We start from the raw sequence: 26,079 nt of genomic DNA on the forward strand, positions 1-26,079 counted from the left end.
GAGGAAGGTAATTAAACTCTAAGTGAAAGTGGACCATGCCAGCTGCCAGCCACAGCATCTAGGGAAAGGTGTCTCTACACTGCAATTAAAACCCCAGGGCTGGCCTGTGCCAGCTGAGAGCAGGGGCTGTTTAACTGCAGTGTAGATGTTGCAGCCCAAGTTCTGGGACACTCCTAACTTGCAGGCTCCTAAAGCCCGGGCTCCAGCCTGAGCCCAACCCTCTACACAGCAGGGCGAGAGTCTGAGCTCAGTGCTGAGCCAGAGAGGGCTCTCAGGGACTCCCAGGTTTCCCACACTGTACAAGGAGTGGAAGCCCTGCCTTGCCGGGGCCTCACCCCTGCCTGCCAGAGGCGACACTGGGCATTTATGTTGGTCTTTGCTACAGCAATTGTTTGGGAGGTGAAAAATCCCATGGTGTTGGAGGAGGGGGAGGCTCCACCCCAATGCAAGTGCCTCAGGTGGCCCCGCCCCATTTCCCCCTCACACAAGCTGAGCAATGGGTTCGGCTGTTGGTTTCCTCTGTCTGTTTTACAGGAACAGTGTAAAAGCGTGTCCAAAAGGCATAAGAGCGAGCTTCTTTGCCACCCTCCTTGGTTCTGGCTATGAGAAAATGATTTTGTTTATCTGGGGAAACCAATTTCCCATAACTGCCCCCTCCCACATCTGTGCATCAAGGGGTAGGGCATTTTTGTGAGAACTCCTTGTTACAGTATTTGCTGCCCTTCGCTGAGCTTCTCTTGAGGGTTTACACGCAGCTGGAATCATTGTTCAGTGTTTTCCGGGGCTAGCCCTAGTTAAACCCAAGCAGAATGTGTTCTGAGCAGCACAGCCCGATGGCAGGTTCTGTGCACGATTTTTTCCACAGGACCCCAGACACAGTCAGTGCACTAGACAGCCCATGCGCTGGGAGCAAATCAGGGCTGTGTGGTAAAGGAGGCTGTTGTCTGTAGGACGTTTGTGGCAGAAGTTGGAAGGGATGTAGTGAATGAAGTAGGGGACTGCAAGAAAAGAAAGGCAGTTGAATGCTGCCCTGGAGAAATGGATCCCATCTCTGTCTCTGCTGCAGAGTTCCTGTGTGGTGCTGGGCAAGTCTCTTAAATCAAATTTTTCACAGATGGTTACTTTGTGCGTTCCCCATTTTCTGGGCGCCCAGTGCAAGACATGTGGGGCCAGATTTGCAGAAGTGCTGAGCACTCACAGCTGCAACTGAAGTCAATGGAAACCGTGGTGCACTGGCTCTGTAAAGTGCTAGATAATGCTCAGTACTCTGAAAAGTCAGGCCCTAGTGGTGTCAAGTTAGGCACGCAAACGTAGTGACGGCTTCGGACAATTTGGTTGCAAATCTCTGAGCTGTAAAATGGCGATATTAACATACCGTCAGCAGCTCAGAGGGTACGGTAAAGAGAAATTCATTAAAGTTTATGAAGCAGTCAGCAATGGCCAAGAATCATAGAATCATAGAATATCAGGGCTGGAAGGGACCTCAGGAGGTCATCTAGTCCAACCCCCTGCTCAAAGCACGACCAACACCAATTAAATCATCCCAGCCAGGGCTTTGTCAAGCCTGACCTTAAAAACTTCTAAGGAAGGAGATTCCACCACCTCCCTAGGCAACGCATTCCAGTGTTTCACCACCCTCCTAGTGAAAAAGTTTTTCCTAATATCCAACCTAAACCTCCCCCGCTGCAACTTGAGACCATTACTCCTTGTTCTGTCATCAGCTACCACTGAGAACAGTCTAGATCCATCCTCTTTGGAACCCCCTTTGAGGTAGTTGAAAGCAGCTATCAAATCCCCCCTCATTCTTCTCTTCCATATACTAAACATCCCCAGTTCCCTCAGCCTCTCCTCATAACTCATGTGTTCCAGTCCCCTAATCATTTTTGTTGCCCTCCGCTGGACTCTTTCCAATTTTTCCACATCCTTCTTGTAGTGTGGGGCTCAAAACTGGACACAGTACTCCAGATGAGGCCTCACCAATGTTGAATAGAGGGGAACGATCACGTCCCTCGATCTGCTGGCAATGCCCCTACTTATACATCCCAAAATGCCATTGGCCTTCTTGGCAACAAGGGCACACTGTTGACTCATATCCAGCTTCTCGTCCACTGTAACCCCTAGGACCTTTTCTGCAGAACTGCTGCCGAGCCATTCGGTCCCTAGTCTGTAGCAGTGCATTGGATTCTTCCATCCTAAGTGCAGGAAGAAATAAATCATTTTGTATTTAGCACAGGGTTTGGTTGCCTGCATTAAATACCATGAGGGACCAAAATCTGAATGAGGAAAGAAATATTGAATAACCACCCATTCACTGAATGAAGCAGGGGTCCTGTGGAAAAAGTAGTGTATGATTCCATAGTTAGTCTATATCATGGTGCACATGCACCAGGAGGCCAAATTAAGTATACAGCCAATCTTAACGCTAGCATTTCTGAAAGTCTGAGTGCTTGACTTTAAAAGAACAGTGTGGTTGCAATGTCATATGATACATTTATATAAATACATGTAACAGAGTCTTTGCGGTGCACACAGTCCATGGATTTGTAGATTAGCCCTGGAAGGGACATACCTGACCCTGCATTGTAATCTCTCAACACAGCTGTAAATGACAACACAAAGTGCAAGGCCTGGACATTTCATCCCCTCTCTGGCCCCAGCACTTGCCTTTCAAGTACATCCAAGAGCAGGAGCTGATTTTACAAGCTACACAGCATTGATCCTGTGACCGAATGCAGCCCTATATTCACACCCTACCCATTACTGTAATAATCTTTGTACAAAATCTGTCTTTTGTAGAATCATTTGAGAACTAACTCCTCACTGGTCAGTAATATGGTGACATGTATGTAGCAACATTATGTGTAAAGTTATGATATACACATACCTTATGATGTTAAAGGCATGTGTTCAACTCACATAGCCCCAATTAGGTAGAACTGGTCAAGCAGGCCTGCCTTAAACAATGGGATGTGTTTACCTCCATTTGCATATAAGGTATATACAGAGTCCTCGGACAGCAAGAGGGGGGAAGAAGACAACAAAGAAAATCTGCATTTCTGCATACACAGGTGAAAAGAAATATGAAGCCCCCTTCCTCCACCACACTCCATTCTCCCTTACTCTCAGCTGGAAAGAACGTTAACTAGGGGTCACGCTCAGGAAAATGCTTTTCAAAGGGTGACTGAACTATAAAAGCAAGAGTCAAAACCACCCCAAGTTCTCTCTCCCTGTCCATCTCTGTCTTTCACCTAAGAGAACAAAAGAGAACTATTGTTGAACCTTGGGAGCAGAACCTGACCTGAAACTTGGTCAACAATGAAAACCTGTGGTAAGAATTTTACCTTGACCCAAGTTGAAGTTAAGTTTAGTACTAGGAAGCATTGTATCATTATTTTGTAATCATTGCTGACTTTAATTCCTTACTACTTGCACTCACTGAAAACCTCTCTTTGTAGTTAAATAAACTTGTTTTACATCTAATCCAGTGTTGTGAACTGTGTGAGTAACGCTGTTTAATGTGGCACGTTGTTGTATCGTGATCCCCTTAAAGGGTCAACTGACTTGTCTGGACTGTGCAGAACACACCTTTTGGGAGAAAAATCCAGGACCGGGAGTGTGTTGGGATCACCCTGCAAGTGGTAATCAAGGCTGCTGGTTGCTGACAGGCTGCTGGGGTTAGAGGTGCTTGACTAGGGCTGTGGCTATCCACAGACACTCAGGGTGGGCCCTGCCTGCTGTCTGAGAGCAGCCCAGGTTGGGAGCACAGCAGTAAAGCATTGTGAGGCAGGGCAGGTGGTGACAGCCCCTCACTGGTCTGCACCCCGGACTGTCATAGATACCAACTGCAGCTGGGCCCTAAGCCTGGCCCAGTGCCTGGGGCATGTCTGTTAGCACTGCTCTGTAGTGCCCAGAATTCTTACAAGCAACATATGATGAGAGCAGCCTGTTACTGCTAATCCCCAACTGCTACATGATCCTGCCCGGGCTGCCCACATCCACTGCCACTGATCCATAGGCCTGGGGCTCACGGTGCCACCCCAGCCACAGGCAAAGCCTCTAGAAACGCTGCACAGCACCGGGAGGCAAAGCTGCACCGTCCCTGGCACGGATGCTGGGTGCACAGCCCCTGCTTTCCTGAAGCACGCGGGATGTTTACCTCACTTTCAATTAGTTTAGAATAAAATTGATTTGAGTAATTAAAAACCCTGGTGTATTTCCTAATTACCACTCCATGTATTCCCTCCTCTTACTGCTAGCACTCAGCAATCCCATGCTGCAGGCAGAGTGGGTGTCTGGGGGAGAGGGCTGGGTATTGGTGGAATTGGTGTGAGTCGTTGGGAGCCCCATAGCTGGGTTGGGTTGGAGGATGGCAAAACTGTGCACGTGGGAGGAGAACTGGGGTACGTGTGTGTGGGGAGCAGAGGGCAGGGGGAATTGTCTGTGAGATCCCAGGGGTATTTCAGACCGTACGTCGCTTCTATGCATGGGCCAGGCACATTCTACTAGCAGAAGCAGCAGCCTAGCTGATTTGTCTGGGTTAGGAATAGGATTATTTTTGTTTTTCCCTCCTCCATTCTCTTCTCCCCCCACCTTCCTTCCTCCCCAACACAAAAACACCACCCTCCCCCCAGCTCGCTGGACCCTCCTGAGGCCGCTCTCAAGCTCGGGCACATGCAGCATTTGATGAGTCTCCCTTCCCTTAACTTTGCCCTTTTCCTCTTCGCCTTTGTTTCTTGAGAAAGGTCATTGTGCCTCGAAGCTGGGGTCAGCCCTGATCCTAAATCCAGCTGGCAGCATCTCCCTGCAGCCTGCGCCACCATATATGGTCAATCATGGGGAGAGAACCAGTAGAACGGGGCTGGAGGTGGCTTGGACGGCAGCCATCAGGAGGGCTTCGACTCCGCTGCATTGCTGAAACCCCTCCGTGTGGCTGCGAGTGTGAGCGCCACACTCTGGAGCTCAGCAGCCTTGGTACTGAACTGTCCAAAGCGCAACAGAGGAAGCAAGCACCCCTCGGCCTGGGGAGAAGGATGGGGCCCAAGGGCCAGAGTGACATGCCAGGGCCCCATACAAATGTAACTCTGAAAAACCACAAGCCTCCACATCCTTCAACACCCTGCCTCCCCCAGCATGGAGGCCCGGGCAAATCCATGCATGCGGAGCTGTCCCCACCTCCTCTCCCTCCCTCCCTCTCCCCGATCCAAGGGCACATATCAAGCTGAGCCTGGCTATTTCTCCTTAAATAGAGCTTACAAGTGACTACAAAGATTTGAGCACAATTTAAGGTAAGGCACCCAGGCAAATGGCCCCATAAAATTGATATGGGGGCTCCCCATCCCTGCACTTTAGGAGGCTCTAACATGTATTTTTAAGTGTTTGTCACAAGCTAACACTTTTCCATGTCTGAGACAGCAGCAGAGGGCCATGCACTGAGTGCCAGGCCAGCTCTGACACACACCTGCCTGCTCAGTATCCAGGCCAAGGCCCACCCAGCTGTGGGGTACCTTTGGGGCTCAGTAATTCTGAGCACAGCAGATTAGTCACTATGCCCTGGTGGTTAGCTCCCCGCTGCACCATGGGAAATGGTCAAAGGAGAAAGCCTGGCCAGTCCCCTAGAAATAAATGAAGGGGAACAACAAATTGAAGGTTTGAGGGCAGCTGCTCTAAGCAGCCAAAGCAAAGAGAAGTTGCTCTGGGACTCAAGGCTTTTCCTGGCAGAAATTCATGGTTTTCTATCCAAGAGGACAATTGGCAGATCAGGCCGCCCTGCTGCTGGACCTCTACCCTGTGCAGTAGGATGAGCTCATTCAGCTAAGCCTCCTGGGAGGTGGGTAGAGGCTGCATGCACCAGGGCAATAACCAGATGGGATCGAGGGTTTCAAGCTGGCTAGCTGGGGCACGGGTACAGTACAGTACAGTTTATGGGTGCAAAACCCTCCACCTGGGGCACCACCATGCAGAAGAGGACTCCTGTGAGAGATCTGGGATCCCCATTCCATGGTCTGGTGTCCCAGAACAGCACGTATCCAGTGGTCACTGCTATGGAAAAGAATCAAACCTGTGACCTCTGTGAGGCAGGGCCTAGTGTTGGGAATGAGGCACTGGCCTGGGACATGGGCTCAACTCCCAGCTCTGCCACAGACTCCCTGTGTGACCCTAGGGAAAGTCACTGCCCTGCTTGGGCCTTTGCTTCCCCAGTGTGTAAGATAGATAATGATCCCACACAGGAAACGGATGAGACTAAATCCATTCATAGTTTTGTTTAGGCACTAGGTCTGAATCAGATAGAAGAGCCAATGATGCCATCATACTAGGAGAATCAAAACTTATCTCAGAGGTTCTCAAACTGTGGTCCATGAGCTCCATTCAGGTGGTCCGCGGATTGTTCCCTCTAAGGTGCGCACCTGGGTGGCCGCACACAACAGAACAAAGGGCCACCCCCCACCCCAATTAGTGGAGCTGCGCAGGCATGGTTCCTCTAATTAGGTGCCTGGACCCTGGAGAAGATGCACACGTAAGGCGAGGTGGTGGCCTTGGTGGGAATAAGGGGTAGGTAGAAGGGACCAGTACGGTGAGAAGGGGGGGAGGGAATTTGGGATGTGCAGGGCTGCAGCGGCCAGAGAAAGAGGCGACTTTCCCCAGCTCCAGGGCTGTGGCTTCTGGGGAGAGACTCCCCCCTCCTTCCCAGCCTCAGCTCTGTGGCTGCTGTGGCAGGGGAGAACCCCCCCCCCTTCCCAGCCCCAGCTTGGGGGCTGCCAAGGTGGGGGGAGAGAGGCCACGTCCATCGCATTAGAAAGGTAAGACTACTGATATTAAAATGTGAGTTGTGTGCTTTTACCTGTAGAACAAAAAAATATTAATTATTACTAAGGTTTTTTTTATATAGTGCTGTTATCCAAAGCGCTTTACAATAGCTAGCGAACAGTGGAAAGATCATTATGGTCGGCCGAGACCCTCAGCGATTTTTCAAGTGGTCTGTGGAAAGTTTGAGAACCAGTGACTTATCTGATGAGCGCAGCAGCTAGTCCCACCTTTGGGGGAGAGAGAGCGAGACCCTGAACAAGCTTCAGAGGAGCAGCCGTGTTAGTCTGTATCCGCGAAAGGAGGACTTCTGGCACCCTAGCGACTAACCCGTTTTATCTCAGCATCAGCCTGCCTGAGCCGCGGCCCACTTCATCGGATGCATCCCAGCTGTTCTCCAGGCCCGCTCCCGCCTGCCGCCTGCCGGAGCGACCGGACCCCGAGCCCCTGCGCGCCGCCCCCCAGCCCCCGGTGCTCTGGCTCCCGGGCCGCCCCCCGGCCCCCGGCCCCCCAGCAGGCGGCTTCCGGCGCCCCCGCCCCCGCCGTGACCCGACTCCCGCCGCGCCCGCGCGGCCCCGGGGCGGGGGACCGGGGCGGGAGGGCGCAGCCGCCCACAGGCATGCCCGGAAGCGGCGCCGGCCTCGGTCACAGACCCGCTGCCGGGCAGCTGCCCCCCGGCAGACCCGCAAACCGGGGCGCGGCCCCTCCCGAGGCAGCGCTCGCCGCCCCCGGGCGCCGGCAGGTGGGCCCCGGGCCCCTCACCCCCGACGGGACCCGCTCTCGTTGGGCTCTGACATGGGCTTCCCCGGCGCCGGCCCGCACCCGTCAGCCCGGGAGAGGGGGGCACAAGGGCCGAGCACCCCAGGCGCCGGGAGCCCACAGGGCGCTTCCCCTGGGCTCCAGCCCCCCACCTCACGCCGGAATCAGGGTGCCAGCGGAGATTTCCGGTCGGGCCCGTGAGGGGGGAGCACTGACGGGGGAGGGTTTCTGGTCGGGCCGGTGAGGGGGAGCACTGGGACGGAGGGTTTCCGGTCGGGCCGGTGGGGAGGGTTTCCAGTCGGGCCGGTGAGGGGGAGCACCGAGAGGGAGGGTTTCCGGTCGGGCCGGTGAGGGGGAGCACCGAGAGGGAGGGTTTCCGGTCGGGCCGGTGAGGGGGAGCACCGAGAGGGAGGGTTTCCGGTCGGGCCGGTAAGGGGGAGCACCGAGAGGGCGGGTTTCCGGTCGGGGCGGTGAGGGGGGGAGGGTTTCCGGTCGGGCCGTGGGGGGAGCACTGGGAGGGAGGGTTTCCGGTCGGGCCGGTGAGGGGGGAGGGTTTCCAGTCGGGCCGGTGAGGGGGAGCACCGAGAGGGCGGGTTTCCTGTCGGGCCGTGGGGGGAGGGAGGGTTTCCGGTGGGGGGGAGCACCGAGAGAGCGGGTTTCCGGTCGGGCCGGTGAGGGGGGAGGGTTTCCGGTCGGGCCGTGGGGGGAGCACTGGGAGGGAGGGTTTCCGGTCGGGCCGGTGAGGGGGGAGGGTTTCCAGTCGGGCCGGTGAGGAGAAGCACCGAGAGGGAGGGTTTCCGGTCGGGCCGGTGAGGGGGGAGGGTTTCCAGTCGGGCCGGTGAGGGGGAGCACCGAGAGGGCGGGTTTCCGGTCGGGCCGTGGGGGGAGCACTGGGAGGGAGGATTTCCGGTGGGGGGGAGCACCGAGAGAGCGGGTTTCCGGTCGGGCCGAGCCCCGGGAGGGAGGGTTCCGGCAGGCGGGCGCGCGGGGAAGATGGAGACGATCCTGGAGCAGCAGCGGCGCTACCACGAGGAGCGGGAGCGGCTCATGGACGTGATGGCCAAGGAGATGCTGATTAAGAAATCCACGGTGCGGTGCGGTGCGGTGCGGCGCGGCGCGGGGCGGGCGGGCGGGCACGGGCCGGGGCGGGCGAGGGCCCAGCGCGCCCGGGCGGGCGGGGCCGTGACTCTCCTGGGCCCGAGCCTGGAGCGACGGGACGCCCCTGCCGGGCACCGGGCGTGGCCCCCCCGCGGCGCGGCGCGGCTTCCGGGCTCGTGGCCCCGTCCCTCGGGCCCCGTAGCGCGGCGTGTTCCACGGGAAGCCGCGTCCCGGTGCGAGCGCGATGCGGGGTGAAGCTGGCCGAAGAGGCCGCGTTGTTCCCGCTGACCCAGGGTCTCACACTGTTTTACTGGCGGCCCTTGCGCTCGGCAAGCCTCTGCGTGCGACCCCCGATCCATTAAACGCGCTTGTTCGTGTATTTAACGCCATTATAAACGCGGGAGGCAAGCCGGGTTTGGGGTGGAGGTTGACAGCTCACGACCCCATTGTAATAACCTCGCGACCCCCTGCGGGGTCCCGACCCCCAGTTTGAGAACCCCTGCCCGCGAAGCAGAGACTGTTCTCAGCTGAACTTCAGGCAATAAATCGGGCATTAGTTAAAGTCCGGCTAATCCTTTTTCCTGCCCTGTCTTGTAGTTACGTGACCAGATTAACTCTGATCACCGCACCCGAGCCATGCAGGACGTGAGTATCATTCCTCCGCTTTACCTTACAGCTGTGTACCGCAAAGTTTATGGGCTGGATCACAGGATGGTGTGGTGTTGTGGATTACTTAAGCAATACATCACAAACTGTATTTCTGGATGTGTGTAGCACATGAAGATTGCAGGGTACAAGGTAAAAGGAAAATGGCTTGTTTGTGCACTGCAATAGCCAATTGACAGGTGGGATAACAGTATTTACTGGAGTATTGCTTACAGTTAAACTCATGAGCTGAGTTTGCCTAGTTTTGTTTCTGTATGCAAATTTAAAAAGTGTACTCATATTAGTACCTATATTTATTCTGCAGAGATACCTGGCATTGAAGTTATAGGGGCTATTCTCCACCATGCATGTACATTACCTTTTACCAGAACTTGGGCACATGGAGAATGAGTTGGATGGATTTACTTATCAGTCTTAGCATTAAAAGCCTTTAGGAATATTTTAAATCACAGTATTAATTATTTTCATTTTAGCTAATTTATTGAACAGCAAACTTCACAGAAGAGCATGAAATGACTTGGGTAACATGTTATTGCATTTCCCTGAAAACAATTTCAGCTGCTAAATTTCCCTATAATGTTTCATTACTCTTCAGTGAGCTTTCTTTCATTTCTTGGTCTGTTTGACTCAAGTTTCTGAGATTATCCTTTCAGATGTAAGCAAGCTTTGTCAAGCTTCCAAGAAAGCAGTTTGTTTTTCCTAACTTCTCTGCACGTTGTGCTGTATTGCAGCAAAAGTACATGCATAACACTAACATGTTTTTGTTTTTTAGAGGTATATGGAAGTGAGTGGCAATCTGAGAGACTTGTATGATGATAAGGATGGGTAAGTGTCTGCAAAAAGACCTGATCTGGCCTTTTTTAAAACTGAAAGGTGTGCTAGCTAAATGCCTTCACAGAGGGTATGTTCACACAGCAATTAAACAGCCCCTTAGCCCAAGCCCTGCAAACCTGAGTCAGCTGGCACAGGCCAGTCGCAGGTTTTTAATTGCAGCGTAGACTTACCCACAGTGCTTTACAAAGCCATGGAAGGGACTTAATGGCACTTCTTAAGGCCATGTATAAGGAGAGTGAAGCATTTAGATCTATGGCACTTGTCAAAGTAGAGATTCTCTCCCCCCCCCCCCGCCCCCCCCAAAGGTAAACTTAAGTTTTCTTCCAGGAGTTTTATTGCACTTGCCAGATTTTAACTTGGGAGGAAAGCCTAGTGGTGGAAATAAATCCTTGATGAGACTTTTCTGATGAGTGTCCAGACATAACCTTATCAGTACCGTAGAGCAACATGTCGTTACAAAGCCACTGCTGGCTTAAGATTTGGCTGCGAAATACCGTTTGATCCCAAGTGTGTGGGGGTGGGAAGGGGAGGGAAAGAATAATTGTGCCATAAATGTAGGCTTTCCAAAGCATCATGTTAGAGAAGAAATTGCCACTGAAGTGGGCCATTAAATAAGATGCAGTTAGGGCTGAGTTATCTGCACTCCCATTTGTGGGTTTAATGAACTTTAAGAGAGGGGACCAACAAAAACTACTGATCGCAGGGTTTCACTCCTAGTTCATACCAAGACCTGAACGTAGTTAAAGATTCCTGCAAATCACGTTTAACTTGCTATGTGTTGCTTCCTCGGTAGAATAAGGGACAAGAAAGGGTATTACTGGTTCAGCACACGTCAGCAGTAAATTCTTCCATGGCTATGTCTACACTGGCGCTTTTGTTGGTAAAAACTTTTGTCAGTCAGGGGTGTGAAAAAAACACACCCTGACCGACATAAGTTTTACTGACAGACACACCGTTGTCGTTGGGGGTGGTTTAATTAAGCTCTCTCCCCTCGGCATAGAGTGGCTACACGGGAGACATTGTACCTGCACCAGTGTAAGGTCTGTAGTGTAAACCTAGCCCATGTAACAGTTGAAAAGGAGGGTGTGTGGTGATGGTAGCAAAGGCACCAGCGAAATCATATTTCAGTGCTTGATACTGTCAAAGCAGCTCTCCAGATTTGCTATTGAATTTAATCCTGTGTCGACTGTAACAGGGTGTGGGGGAGGGGTTGTTGTCTCTTTTGGCTTGAGTCCCTCATTTGAGTGGGAGACTCTGTGAGAGACTTGAAGGGCAGTAATTGGGGACGATGCACCTGAATGTCGGAAGGAGAGCAGAGCCCCAAAATCATAACTCTGTCTGAGTTTGAGATCTCTATGTAATTTTGGTTGAGAGATTGGTATTGCAGGGTGGGTGACGACTTTTCCATATTTTTGGGAACCCTTATGTAATCAGAATGCCCGAACTAGACATGAAGAGAATCATTAATGAAACTCTCCAATTACATCAGTTTCAATATCTGTTTGCCATAAACAGTCCTAATCCTGCCCTCTGTTACCCTCAAAATCTGACTTTAATTGTTTCTCCTTGACCCTCAGGTTACGGAAAGAGGAGCTCAGTGCCATTTCAGGGCCAAATGAGTTTGCAGAATTCTATAATAGACTAAAACAGATCAAGGAATTTCACCGGAAGCACCCAAATGAGGTAAGTGCCTCTGTATGCCATGGGTATGTGGACCCACAGGACAGTGACAAGGAGTATATCTATACATTGAGTGCTCTTGGATGCTTTGTGTTATCAGTTCGGTTCTTCTCAACCTATTTCATTTATGACAAATTCCAAAATATTAAAATGTGGCGAATGAAAAGAGGTGGTTTTAAACCAGGGGCCATGTTCAAGTTCCTGTGATAGAAGAGGCATTCCATTAAAGAGAGAGAGCAGCCCAAGAATGAGAAAATGTGCAAAATGCTAATCATGTCCCATGAATGGTGTGCTTTCATTTTAGGAGCTGTGTTCTCCTCAGCTGTTGGGGGAGGCATTCAGCATTGCCTTCCATGTGCTGGCCAGAGTGTTTTTTTGGGGGTGTGGGGTCCTCCTCCCCTCTGTGAAGAAGGCATTTTTAGGGGTTGTCTACATGATTTGTTTCTGCATCAATGAAAGGAGAGAACCTCTGGAATTCAAAACAGCAGAGTGCCAGTTGATGCAGGGGAATTTCAAGGCAATTGCTTGATAGAGTTGACTGCATATCTGTCCCTGCAGCCTCCGCACTGAACGGCAAAGATCCTAGTGCCTTGGCTTTTCCACACTCTGTGGCCAGGGAATCTACTGTTCTCCATGTAGAGTACTTTGTGTATATACTGGTTACATGCCGTCAAAGAGGAACTGAATAACACACACAGTAATGTTGAGCTTTGATTTGGCAGTGGGAATACTTCTGTAATAGGTTCATTATGGAAAGTGCAGATTTGTCAGTGTGACTTCACGTTAATTGGTCTGGACTTTTTCGCAGTAGTGAGTGTGTATTTTTGCTATAACGTCTGATCTTTCCCGAAGATCTGTGTGCCGATGTCAGTGGAATTTGAGGAACTGTTGAAAGCCAGAGAGAACCCCAGTGAAGAGGCACAAAGTAAGTCCGTGGTTTCATATTTAAACTTAGATCTAGCAAAAATGCCATGCTTGCTTGTTTTTATTTAGTGAGCTGTCTGGTTGGCTTGTCTCTGAATCTCTCCCCTTAATAACCTTCTGAAAGTTACTCTCAGATTAGGTGCCTGTGCAGGGGTGGCAAGTTACATGGGCCTGTGGTGCCTGGCTCCACCAATATTTGGAGCCGGGTGTCTCCCTGGCCCTGCCTGGAGCGTCCCCCGCCTGCCTCCCCCCCCATGCACCTCCCCTGGGCCCCAGAGCATCCCTGCCTGATTAAAAGCAGGCAGCTCCCCTGCTGCTCCGCGCTGCTCTCCTTTGCCTGGATGGCAGCCTAAGGCTAGGCTACAGCACAAGAGCATGCTGAGGCAGCTGGCTGCTGCTGCTGCACCAGAGGAGGTGCACACGTGATTGGCAGCCCTCCCCTCCCCCATCACCCATCTCACTCACTTGAGCAGCTGCTGGGGCTTGAGTGTCTGACCCTGTGATCCTGCCCCTCCCAGCTTGCAGCCACGGGGCAAGGGGCAGCCTCCCCTCTGAGGCTGCGGTGTGGGGCAGCAGGCTGCAGCAGGGGAGGAAGCTTCCTGGACCTGAGCAGCTTGGGTGAGTGTAGTGACACCCTGCACCTCCCTCCGCCCACAGTCACTGCTTCTGTCCCACGCTGGGAGCCCCAGTGAGGCTACGGTGAGGGGCAGCAGCAGTGGGGGAGAGGGTTGGGGGGAGTCCTCCTCTCTGGCCCTAGCCCCGGGGCAGCCAGTCTGCACCCCAAGCTCCTCATCCCCGGCCCTGCCCCACCCCAGAGCCTGTGCCCCCAAGCCGGAGCTCTCACCCCTTGCACCCCAAACCCCAGCCCTGAGCCCCCTCCTGCACCCCTGCTCCAGCCCAGACCCCTCACCCAAACTCCCTCCCAGAGCACATCCCCGACACCCACTCCTCCTGCCCAAGTCCAGACTCCACACCCCAACTCCCTCCCAGAGCCTACCCCCTGCACCCAAACACCTTCCCAGAGCCCCACACCTCCCCCTTCCACACCCAAACTTCCTCCCAGACCCTTGGGGGTGTGTGTGGGGGTGCAACTTGGACCTGTTCTGGGCACCACCAAAAATTATACAAACCTGCTGCCCCTGTGCCTGTGTGTGTATTTTATCCACTCTGGAATGTTCTGCAGTAAAAGCGCCTCTCGCTTGAGAGTGGATCTAGCGTATTACTGTAAAGGAGCAGTTAGTTGATTATGTTTTAGAACCTGCAAAAACATTAAGAAACATTTCACGTAATATAGCTTGTATTCAGCTGCAGTTACAAGCTATGCTTACGTGAGATGGTTCTAACACAAGACGGATACTTGAAATGAGAATAATCTGCAGTAATTCTGATCTTCAGTATTTCTAATAAAGCTCTTTGCATAATATGTCTTCTGTAGATCTAGTGGAGTTCACAGATGAAGAAGGGTATGGCCGGTACTTGGATCTTCATGATTGTTATCTCAAGTACATTAACTTAAAATCATCAGAGGTAAGAGGCTAGAATTGCTTAGGAGACATACTCAAATATCTATTATTGAGTGTTCAGAGACAAGCATTTCTGGTGACATTTTAAATAGTTCATTTCCACCCGTGTGTTGTACGGGTGCCTATTTTTTGGAGGCTGCAGGTTAAGGATTTTTAAATTCTAAGTGACCCTTTCCTGGGCTCTCCCATTCATGCAATTGTATCTATAGCTGCTCTCACAGGCCTCTCCACTGATGTGGTCTTGAAAGAGGCTGTGCCCTTTTTTCGCCTCTGTTACCAAATAGCCCAGGGTCTCTAAAGTGGCATGCTGCAACTCAGAATGGAGGTGTGGAAAGATGCCATTTCTTGTGGTCCAGTGGGTGACTGGAGATGTATTGTTAATCAGGTTGTTTTGTGTGTAAAATCTGACACCGAGCCTCTTTATTTTCAGAAACTGGATTACATCACATACTTATCCACGTTTGACCAACTCTTCGATATTCCCAAAGAGAGAAAAAATGCTGAATATAAAAGGTGGGCCCTTCATCCGTGACAGGCTGTCCAGGAGGAATTAAATTCTGTGATGCGCATTCAAGGCCCTTTAATGGCCTCTCCAATCCTGGGGTGGAGGGGAGTTTGTTATAAACCATAAATCCAGTGTGTCTATTCAGTCCATGATTTTTAGTGTCTAGCAAAGTTATGAATTTAAGTGTCCAGGCTTGTCTTTTGAAGGTGTTGTGCAGATTTCCTTTGAGGAGAGGACTGAGGGTATGTCTGCATGGGTATAGAAAACCAGTAACTGGCCTGGGTCAGCTGGCTTGGGCCAGCGACTTTTATCCCTGTGTAGACCTATCCTGAGAGGTCAGATTACGAGTGTTCACCCACAGAGGACATGGTGGTTTTGGTCTTTTATCATTTTTCTGTGTGAGTGTCTGGTTTCACCCACGTAATTGTTGTTGGGGCATTTAGTGCACTGGATAAGGTACACCGTATGTGATAGGCATGTGTAGAATCCATAGATCTTGAAAGTTGTGTTGTGGGGGGTGTTGCTCATTGCAGCAGTGAAGAGATGTCTGCATGTTTTGCATCTATTGTTCTGGCAGAGTCTGGTGCCACTTTGAGTTGATGTGTCCTCCTGGTCTGTGGTGATCTTGCTTCTGATGATGAGGTTGTGGGGTTGTTTGAAGACCAAAATGCGGGCTTAGGAAATATTTCTTTCGGGATGTGGCCCCCCCGAGTCTGGGTAATAACTGTTGATACACCGTATGGGTTCCAGTATGGGGTGGTTGGTAACACCTACGGGCGTGTGGTTGGAGGGAGTTTTATGTTAGTATTGAAGCAGGTTCTCTTCAGGTATTTGGGTGCCTAGTTCCATAATGTGATCTGCTTCTCTGGTGGAGTTCTGTGGGTTGTGGAGTTGTAGTTGGTTCCACTTTCTGTTTTTGTGGTGGATGGCTGCCACCCAGTGTTTTTGATAGTAGTTTTCGGGTTTCTTGCATGATTTTCAGGTAAGTTTCCTGTTTTGTTTTTTTCTTCCAGTATGTGGGAGCATGGGATTAATTCTTGTTTGAGGGGGTCCCTTCTGGAGTATATGAGGTGCAGTATGTGATTCCTCAGTTTTTACAAAGCCCTTCTGCAGAGCTGTTCAGCAGATATGGAGTTGTAAGTGATGGAGAGACCTCTGGGGACGATGATGTCCCTTGCATTTGCTCAGGGAGTAGATTATGCTGTTAAGTTTTGCTTCCTTTTTCTTCATGTTCAATTCAATATCTTCCTTTGTTGTATTCAGTGTTATTATAGCCATGTTGGTCCCAATATATTAGAGAGACTGTGTGGGTGAGGTAATATCTTCTATTGGACCAGCTTCTGTTGGTGAGAGACAAGCTTTTGAACCACACGGAGCTCTTCTTCAGGCGTGGGAAAGGTACCCGAGCATCACAGCTAAATAAATACAAGATGGAACAGATTGTTTAGCATAAGTAGTTAACATGTTTCAAGGATTGCTCACAGTGAAGTGACCTGTTAATACCTCTCCAGTCCTTTGGTGAGGGAGATGGAAAGCTGGAGAGGGTTTAGTGGGTTATTATAGGTTTCAGAGTAGCAGCCGTGTTAGTCTGTATCTGCAAAAAGAAAAGGAGTACTTGTGCCACCTTAGAGACTAACCAATTTATTTGAGCATAAGCTTTCGTGAGCTACAGCTCACTTCATCGGATGCATACGAAAGCTTATGCTCAAATAAATTGGTTAGTCTCTAAGGTGCCACAAGTACTCCTTTGGGTTATTACAACAATCTATAAGTCATAAATCCAGTGTCTCTATTCAGTCCATGATTTTAAGTGTCTAGCAAAGTTATGAATTTAAGCTCCCAAACTCATCTTTTGAAGGCATTATGCAGGTTTCCTTTGAGGAGGAGAACCAAGAGGTCAGATACAGAGTGATTGCTTTGTGAAAAGCATTAATTCACAGTCAGGATGAAAATTCACTGTGGGGAATGTGAATGGGTACTCCGTAGATGTTTTAGTGTTTCATAAAGTAAGGACTTTCTGCAGAATCCACACCCTCTCAGAAATGTGAGCAGGATCTAAGCTGTCAGTGTTTTGGAATTTTCAAAAATGCTTAAGTTTTGGCCTCGCTGCTCCTTTGAAGGCAAAGAGAGTTTTATCGTTGACTTCAACTGGAGCAGATTTAGGCCAAGGCTGAGCACTTTTGAAAGTCACATCCTATGTCTTTTAGCTTTTATGGTTGTGAAGAGAATTGTCCAAACATAACTAATGCAGGGTTTGCAAACAGAGCCTGAAACAGTAGCTCTGAGAGGTGTGAGCTGTCCCATCTGTTTGTCAAGTTAATGATGAAAATATGTTTTATCCATGCTCAAAGAATCCTTGGTTAAGTGTGGCTGTGTAACTAGGGTTCACTGACATGGTGGTAAAAATATTGGAAGCCACCAAAATCTTGTCCCACATTAGGGCCTCTGCTGGTGCCATTAAAGTGGTGGTAGCACGGTTGGGAACTGCTAAAATTCCCTACTTATGGACAGGGCCATGGCTGGGACCCCGACCATGATAGACTGTAGTACACTGGCTTGTGTGTCTGGAATAACCCGTGTTAGAGAACCCTGGTTTAACCTTGATAGATATCAATGGCTCTTTGGAATGACTGTACGGGGGGATCTGCCAAGGCAGGAATAAAACAGTTTGGGCCACAAGTATGCTTAAATATGTGAGAAATATGGTAATGTTTGTAGTGTAGAGAAGGCCAAATATCAACAATCCACACTCATTGCTAATTATTTTTGTGTAAACATCCAGTGAATGTTCTTCTCTCTCCTTGTTTTCCCCCATCTGTTTCATGCTATTTATTTTTATTTTTTCTTTCTAAGTCCATACACTTTGCAGGCAAGCTTCTCTGTGTAAATGCTGAGCCTTTTCAATTTCAGACAAATCATCTCTTACTGAATTGCTGTTTACAAGACTAACAGATGATGTGAAATTAAATTACACCTACATGTGTGTTTGTGAGACTGTCAGGTTGTACCTGCTGTATTTGTCAACTGTGAATCTAGCCTGTAACCTAAAAAGTCAAACAGATGATGAACTTTCATTCGGATTGAGGCTTCTGGTGAAATAATCTGTTACCCAGAGGTTGTTCTTAACAGCCAGGAGCTTGTTCAATAGAAGAGAGATTTGTTGGGAAGGAAGGAAATAGTGGGACTATTCCCTGTATAATTGTGGGGCAAGGGGTGTCCCCATGATGCGGTTCAGTATGGTATGATGCAAAAATTTCTAATGTGTTCATTTTACGCAAACTCTGATACTGAATTAACTGAGCTGGCTCTTCCTCTGCCAGGTATCTTGAAATGCTTCTTGAGTACCTGCAGGATTATACAGATCGGGTGAAGCCGCTGCTGGATCAGAATGAACTTTTTGGGAAGATTCAGAATGAGTTTGAGAAGAAGTGGGACAATGGAACGTTCCCTGGTTGGCCGGTGAGCAATCATTATGCACACGTGAAATGCTGATATATTTCTCTCGGCTTGCATACAGTGTCGTGGTGTGTAAAATGATCATCAAGGTTAACAGTCTCACAGTGTAGTGTAGTTCAGTTGTGTCCCAAAACAGAGACACTGCTTACTGCTAACGTGTTTTCTGTCTTTCCAGGAGGTTTCCCATGTATTTGATCAGTTTAGTGCTGAGATCTCCCCATTATTAACAATATCATCCTTCTTGAAGGAGGGAGGATATTTTGGTATTGCTGCTCAAATGTTATGTAATGTTCTGAAGATTTATCTAGCAACTTATGTGGCTTTTCTTGGCAGAAAGAGACCAGCAGTGCACTTACCCATGCTGGAGCCCATCTGGATCTCTCGGCCTTTTCCTCTTGGGAGGTATGTTCTCTGTGCGCTAAGCACTTTACACTGAAAAATTTTGGTGGGATCCATCCACCTTGTTCCTTTTCAAAATTCTCTTTGTGGGAATGTGAGGCTCCGGCCACAACCACTGTAAATGGCAAGTTCACTGTGCAGGTGGCCTCTGCTTTCTGTCACTGGAGATACCAGTAACCTGGAAGGATTTTTCTCCATCGTAGCTGTGGTCAGGCTCCTGCCATAGATGTCATTGATCTGGGTAGAAGAGAGCCACCTTAGTGCTTTCATGAGCAATGCTGGATTTTTTTTAATGAATTAAAATGGACACGCTTGTATCATATTGTTGTTAACACCTGAAAGCAATGCTTGTGTACACTGGTTTATTTTAATTGTACAGGAATTGGCCTCCCTGGGACTGGACAGATTAAAATCTGCTTTACTGGCTTTGGGTCTGAAATGCGGCGGGTAAGAAGCTGTGGCTTTTTTCTAGATTCTTTTCAGTTATTGTGCCGTTTGTCTCATATTTCTGCATTGGACATCTGTTTGTTTTCCAAAGATCTGTGGAATAATTCTTATACAAGACAACACTGAAAGTATGGCAAGGAATTCTTATCATATACTTTGCTTTGAAGTCTGAGGTTCATAATGGACTAGTACATAATACAGAATAGTAGGACCTCAAGAGCCTGGGGAAACCCTGATGCAAAAGCAGTGCCTAAGCCATGTTCCTCAAGGATCACTGAAACGTGATGCTTATTCTTACAATCTCATGACCTCTGAATGATTTAATGTATAATGTAATTAAAAACATAATTATGTGAGCACAAACCAATCTACTTAAAAAATAAACCTACACCCTAGATTCACCTTGTTCCCTGCTTTTTCCCAGCACTCTGGAAGAGCGTGCTCAGAGGCTGTTCAGCACAAAAGGCAAATCCTTGGAAGCCCTCGATTCTTCCTTGTTTGCCAAGAATCCAAAGACAAAAGGAAGCAAAAGGTGAGTCCCCAAAAGTTTCATACACAGGTTGGCCCTTCGCTTGGACTAAAAGTTTCCTGCTTGGCTGGTTATTGCCTTCATTATTGCCCCAATGGCAGAGGTGAGATGTTCCTGGAGCATTAGGATGCTCTGCATATTGGGACCAAATGACTGAGTTAGCTGGTCAGAGTGTCTGGCCTGATTGATCAGTACATGTGCAGCAGAATCTACAGGGAGTGGTTGATATTTGTTTTCCCACTTTCTTAGTAGCTACAAATCCAAATATATCTTTAGGAACCGGGTGCATGGACAGCATTTGCAGTGCTAGAAAAGGATTTCACAAAGTTACCCTTTGTATTTCCAGGGACACAGAGAGGAACAAAGACCTTGCGTTCCTGGAAGCTCAGGTCTACGAGTATGTAGAAATTCTTGGGGTAAGGTTTTTACTTTTTACCTTTTTTGAGCTTTGTAGATGCCGTGCCTTCAAAAGGTGTTGCAAGCTCATTCATGTCTTCCATCTTATCCTTTCTTAAACACCATGTATAGAAGGGTTATTTTATGTATGGTGCTGTACAAATCTGGAGATATTTAAGGCAGGGGGTTGGAACTGCTTATTCCTGTTGTTTGTTAACCTGTCAGCTTCTAGTTAAGAATCCATCTCCTACAACAACCGATGCTGAGGATTGGGTCTGCCTCTCTTGTGAACGGCAACCCAGACAGAACAGTCATGGTGCCCTTGGGGCAGCGTTTTCTCCTTGGTGTAGAACTTAGATTTTACATCTAACCACCAGAGACAGCAAGCCCCTGTGAGTGCTGCCTTTATTCAGCTTCATGTTCTTGTCACAGTTTTCAGTGGTCACTCTTAGAAGGCTGATTGCCGCTATTGCCTTGGAAGTGATTGTAATTGCAGCTTTCCACTATCTTCTCTTGGTGAGAACTGCATTACACCCAGTGACCTTTCAGACTGTTGGGCTGAGCAAAACAGGGTGGAGTTCTCTTCTTTGACTGCAGACTGCAGACACTAAGGAAGCCAGTGGAGGGGATTTAACATAAGAAGGGTGAATACTCCTGTGATTTCCCCCACATGTTTTTTGGTTTGTTCGTTTGCTGCCACATATGCTGCCATGTTTGGCTGCTGCACTTCATGCCTGTGTGCTTGCCTGCATCATAGGAACAGAGACATCTCACCCATGAGAACGTGCAGCGTAAGCAAGCCCGCACAGGGGAAGAGAGAGAGGAGGAAGAAGAGGAGCAGATCAGTGAGAGCGAAAGCGAAGATGAAGAGAATGAAATAATTTACAACCCTAAAAATCTGCCTCTTGGCTGGGATGGCAAGGTGAGGCTGGCTCCCCAGGTGCTCCAGAGCAGAGATCTTTGACTGTATCCAAACCACCTGTCTTGCCATCTGACCTAAGCTTTGCCTGGCTTGTTTTTCAGCCTATCCCCTATTGGTTATATAAACTGCATGGTTTGAACATCAACTACAACTGTGAGATTTGCGGTAACTACACCTACCGAGGGCCAAAAGCTTTCCAGCGGCACTTCGCGGTAAGTAACACTTTGGCATTAGCCCATCAGTCATCTTTAAGGTAATCCTAGTTATATGTAACTAATGGACGGAGTCTTGGTGATTGGAGCTGTCACTCCTGGGCCGGAAGGGCATGTTCGAATCCTGTCCCAGGACATGGGCCCACGCGTGGTGCTGAGACTGCAGGGCTGTACCGTTTGAGTTATAATCCATTTGAAGGGGCATTCAGGTGCCATTTGCCGTTGAGGGTTGTAGGGTCTCCCTCCTCAGGTACCCTGATTCCAATGTCTAGCAGTGCCTGAACTGTTGCTGTGTACCTGGTAGCTACCGCCTTAGATACTGGCAGTATGTTGACAGACACCTTACTGTAGAGCTCTCTAGCAAAGCTGATAGAGGAAACAAGTTCTGTAAAACTCAGATCTAAGTAACAGATTTTAATAGCTTTTAAAATATACCTAGGAGCAAACTGGTCTTTCAAGGGATATAAATGTAAGTGGATTCTAGTTTTGTTAGTACTGAGATTGTGAGCACTAAGAGAAACCTACACTGAAAACCAGTGAGATGCCTATTTCTGGATGCTGCTTCTCTCCTTGGGGCTAATAACGGTTTAATTATAATGGGCCTAAAAAGGCGTGATTTTAACCCTGCACTTCTGCAGTATGTGACGAGAACCCTTGATTGTGGATTTGCCATTTAAATGAAAGTGAACTTTGTTTAAAGATGCTCAGGAGTTTATAGCACTGCATCTGCTGCACTTTATACAGTAGGGGAGTCCCCACTCCTGCTTGTCAATGAACTTTTGTCAGAATCCTACAGTATTTTGGCTGAAAATCCATCTTGCCAAAGCATGTGACTACTGTATTGTTATTGCACTCTTGGGGAGCCCCTAGCCTCGTGGAATCACAAACTGCTTTTAAACCGTTGTTGTTGTTTGTTGTTATACTATAGGCTTGTAGCTTAGTTCTAAGATTTGATACTATGAAATTCTCATAAGCTGATTAAGTTAATAGTGTCTAATGTGTATTCGGTTTAAAAAAATTAGTTTAAAAGTAGCTTCAAGTACTGCCATGACTGATCTTTATGGATTTACAATCAAATTTTCCTTTTTTGTGAAACTTTTTTCTTGTATTGTTGTGTGAAAGGTCCACATAAAAGGAAAACTAACAATCTTGTATATGGTCAAAGGAAACAAACTGGAAAATATGGATAGAAATAGTTTTTCCTCTTGTTTTCTTTCCATTCTAGTCCCCTTGGGCATTAATTTGTTATCTTCAGACAGGTTTGATTTACTTTAATGGTGTGGCTGTGACTTTGTGGGCTATATGTAACTCTCTCCTGTATACTGATCTTTCTGCTCTGCCTCCAGGAGTGGCGTCATGCTCATGGGATGAGATGCCTGGGCATTCCCAACACAGCCCATTTTGCTAATGTCACGCAGATTGAAGACGCAGTCTCTTGTAAGTGATGTTGGCACATCTTTGTTCAGAGCTGAGAGCAGGTGGAGTCTATTTTCATCTGTGCGGGTCTGTTGGGCGCATGTGCTGCCTGCTGTGATTGCCAATGAAGAGAGATTCAGCCAGCAATGTTCTCACTGGGGGGAGTAACTCTTTATATGGTGGAACCTCAATCATCCAATTGCAATTAGGGGACACGATTCTCCTTCAGATAATCAAGAGGCTGGTTACACTTGATTGAAATGCATGAAGTTCTTCCTGTGTGTCTCCGTGGTGAGGAGGGAGAAGGGAAAGACCTGATGAAATTCAGCCAGGGCAATCCTATAGGTAAATCCTGTTACAAGCATGAAGCTTTAGCATTTTAACTGGCCATAACTTAATGATATTGGCTTTGGATACTTCAGTCAACGCCAGAATGCAAAGCTTCTGCTCTGGGCACGTACCTGCTGAGGGCAGCAGCCGGCACAAAGTTGCCTGGCCACAACAGAGATAGAGATTGACTTCTTAGCTGTGGAAGCAAGAGTGAGCTAACTGCGTCCCCTCTTCCGCTGGCAATTCTGGAGTAGGAAGGGAGAGTCAGATAGAATTTCTGCCTGAGCACAGCAGTAAAGCCCAGAAAAAGGAGTTTAATTTTGTTGTTAAGGCTATGTCTATACAGCAGCTGGGCGGTGCAATTCACAGCTCAGATAGACATACAGGTGCTAGCTCAGCTCAAGTTAGCATGCCGGCCACTGCAGCCGCCCTACTGTTTTAGTGCAGTCACTTGAGAATTACACCTACCTGCTGCTGTGTAGAAATAGCCTAAATCAGTATTTCTCTAATGCGGCCACAGCCTCCAGAGTAGTGACTGGGGGCGTGTAGAGAAGCATTGGAACCTCCCCCAGGGCCACCAGCGGGGGTTGGGCCCTGCCTCCCTGTGAAGCCACAAATGCCAGAAGAGCAGGTGGCCAGTGAGTTCCCACCTTCCCTGGGGCAGTGACACTAGGCTTCGGGCTTCAGCTCTGGGCTGGCGGGCGGCAGGCTCCAGTCATGGGACTTCAGGCTCCATTCCTGGCCGTGTGGCGGCGGGTGCCAGCCCTCAGCTCACCACCCTCCCCGCATTGCCTCTGGACCCCACTGTCTCCCTGCCCACCTCCCCATCCAGGGCTAGAGCTGTGTAAGTCTGCTGTGAAAATTGATATTTGTAATTTGTAAGTTTGTTAATATCACTTTTCACAGCCTCCCAGATAGCTAGTAAGTCTGCTGTGATTATTAACAAACAAAAATATCACTTTTCACAGCAGCAGGCTTATGAGCTAGTAAATCTTCTGCTTTTTGGCTGCCCTTTTTTTTTTTTTTAAATAAAAGAAACACAACAAAAAAAAGACAAGAATGTGCAAAGCACCTTAATCATGTTTCTATTCTGTTTAGGTCCAGTAAGAATAGAGACAACTGTGCATTATTTTTGTTATTGAATCTGCAAAACCAACCAACCTTTACAGGGATTTGGACATGTAGCTGTGCATATTGATTTGTTTTTCCTAAAGTTCATTAAGTATTTTAGGAAAAAAATGTAGAGCAGCCACCAGCAAGAGTTGGTGGCTGCACTCTGGGGCCACCAAAAAATTTGAGAGAACCCCTGGAACAGGTGCCCATGAAACATTCTGGCTCTAGTTCAGTGCAACTGAACTAGGGGTTCCCTTTATTTCCCTTCCTCTCTAAGCTGGCTTGTCAGCTCATCCAATCAGAACTCTCCCCCTTACACTTGCTACTTCAGCTTGCTGGCCTCCCTTCCCTTAAGAGCTTCTGTAACAGCTGGCTTGAGGCAAACTTGCCTCTTGCTTCTAAGGGGCATGATTGCAGTGTCCCTTAGCGCTGCGGGGTTGGGAAGGGTGTGTGCAGTGCCTCTGGTGAGCCGACATTCAGATGCAGCTCGTTTTACGCCCAATGAGAAATGCTGCACACAGTACAAACTGTCAGACAAGCCTAGTGTCTTACATTAACCATCAACCCTGTCTGAGGCTCTCCTCTGCTCGGGTATCTACCTGAGCTGTCTTGGCCAGCCTCTCTTGTTGAGTAATCTGTGCAATCCGTGTCAGCCCGTGAGGCTGAGGGGAGTGTGTTTTAAGAGCAAGCAGTGTACATTCGGCGCTAGACTAAGTGCTGATAGTTCGAGGGAAATGGCATTCTGATCCAGTGTGACTTTGTATTTGCAGTGTGGGCAAAGCTGAAGCAGCAGAAAGCTTCGGAGAGATGGCAGCCTGACACAGAGGTGAGCTGAGGATCAGCGTTCAGGTGTCGCCATTATTGTTTGGCTGAATCTGTCTTGTTACCCTGCATAACCTCTAGCCCCAGCAAAAGAGGTACCAGTTCCTGAAGAAACTGTTGAATGCTGGGGAGTATGTTTGGAGACCACCCTGCTTGTAACAGAGCTCCTGTTGGTGGAACTGTGTAGAGCTGCACGTGCCTCGCTGGGAATGTATTGCTCGTTAGTATGACACCTGCCCTTCTCTCTGTCTAGGCATCTTCAGACCGTGTCTCTGCAGTGTCTAAACCCTTCCTGTTTGGAAAAGGGCGGAGGGAGGGGGAAGTGAGGTATCTTTAATCTAAATGGTGAGAGATTCCATGGAGTCACTCTGTGAAAATTGTACCTAAGAACCTTCCATTGTAGCCCAGGGGACCTACCATGACAGAGCAAACTGTTTATAGAATGCGCGTACAATGCAGTGTGAAATCCAATTTATTACAGAATTTGCCATTGTCCTGCTGAGTTTAGCTAAGCTGTGATAGAGTGGACGATATACAGCAGCAGGCAGTGTAACAACTTAGCATGCTCCACCCCAGTCCTCATTGCAAACCAATATTTATCCTTCTCTGGGAGTCCACTGAAAGACCCTATGGGGAGATGTGCGGAGGGGGTTTTAGTCTGAGGGGCTGACAGGCTGCTGTTGGTGGAGCTAAACCTCAGTTACTGTTACTCTCTCATTCTTATTGCATGCCGTGCCCAGATACTACCAATGTTCTCGTTTCCCTTCTAGGAGGAATATGAGGATTCCAGTGGGAATGTGGTGAATAAAAAGACCTATGAAGACTTGAAACGTCAAGGGCTGCTGTGATGTTCTCTGGTTGGGGGATTTGGCACCTCTGAGGCCCTTGGTGAAGCACACTGAGCCCTGTGCTTTCTTCTCTGTACTTTTGCATTTTCTTTTCCGCATGAACATACATTTCAAGGACACTTTGTAGAATCACTTTCTAGTAAGTCCCTTCTTGTGCAAGGCAGAGTTGTGATGGTCCAAAATGTATTTTATACTAAAAAGATACTGCAAAAATAAACTGATTTTAATGTAGGACATCCTGAGTAACTTCTCTCCTTTCGTAGCCTGGTAAGGAAGAGCTCAACTCGATGAAAATATCAAGAATCTCTCATGCACACAGCTATTAGAGATCACAACTTCCAGTGTAATATCGGTGCTTCTCTGACGCTCCAGTTCTTTGAGCTGCTTTGGTGGGATTGA

The 26,079-nt window shown here is 48.7% G+C and overlaps 1 protein-coding gene across 3 annotated transcripts; it reads left to right on the forward strand.

The window, feature by feature from the left end:
- Window positions 1–8,480: 8,480 nt before the first annotated feature.
- SF3A3 (splicing factor 3a subunit 3) lies at window positions 8,481–25,914 on the forward strand. 3 transcript variants are annotated; one of them, XM_048825946.2, is made up of 17 exons: window positions 8,481–8,649; window positions 9,256–9,303; window positions 10,097–10,149; window positions 11,736–11,841; window positions 12,691–12,763; window positions 14,198–14,289; window positions 14,716–14,798; window positions 18,111–18,249; window positions 18,580–18,648; window positions 19,025–19,092; window positions 19,517–19,624; window positions 19,968–20,037; window positions 20,775–20,939; window positions 21,041–21,151; window positions 22,498–22,588; window positions 24,781–24,836; window positions 25,603–25,914. In XM_048825946.2, the coding sequence occupies exons 1-17, from the start codon at window positions 8,554–8,556 to the stop codon at window positions 25,678–25,680; spliced, it is 1,506 nt and encodes a 501-aa protein (XP_048681903.1). In that variant the 5' UTR covers window positions 8,481–8,553; the 3' UTR covers window positions 25,681–25,914. The 3 variants fall into 3 exon arrangements, with proteins under 3 accessions (XP_048681903.1, XP_048681905.1, XP_074977340.1); XM_048825948.2 differs by lacking the exons at window positions 8,481–8,649; window positions 9,256–9,303 and adding an exon at window positions 9,326–9,456; XM_075121239.1 differs by lacking the exons at window positions 8,481–8,649; window positions 9,256–9,303 and adding an exon at window positions 9,485–9,503.
- The last annotated feature ends 165 nt before the right edge of the window (window positions 25,915–26,079 follow it).

Source organism: Caretta caretta, chromosome 19 (assembly GCF_965140235.1).
Source record: "Caretta caretta isolate rCarCar2 chromosome 19, rCarCar1.hap1, whole genome shotgun sequence".
Classification (NCBI taxonomy): Eukaryota; Metazoa; Chordata; order Testudines; family Cheloniidae; genus Caretta; species Caretta caretta.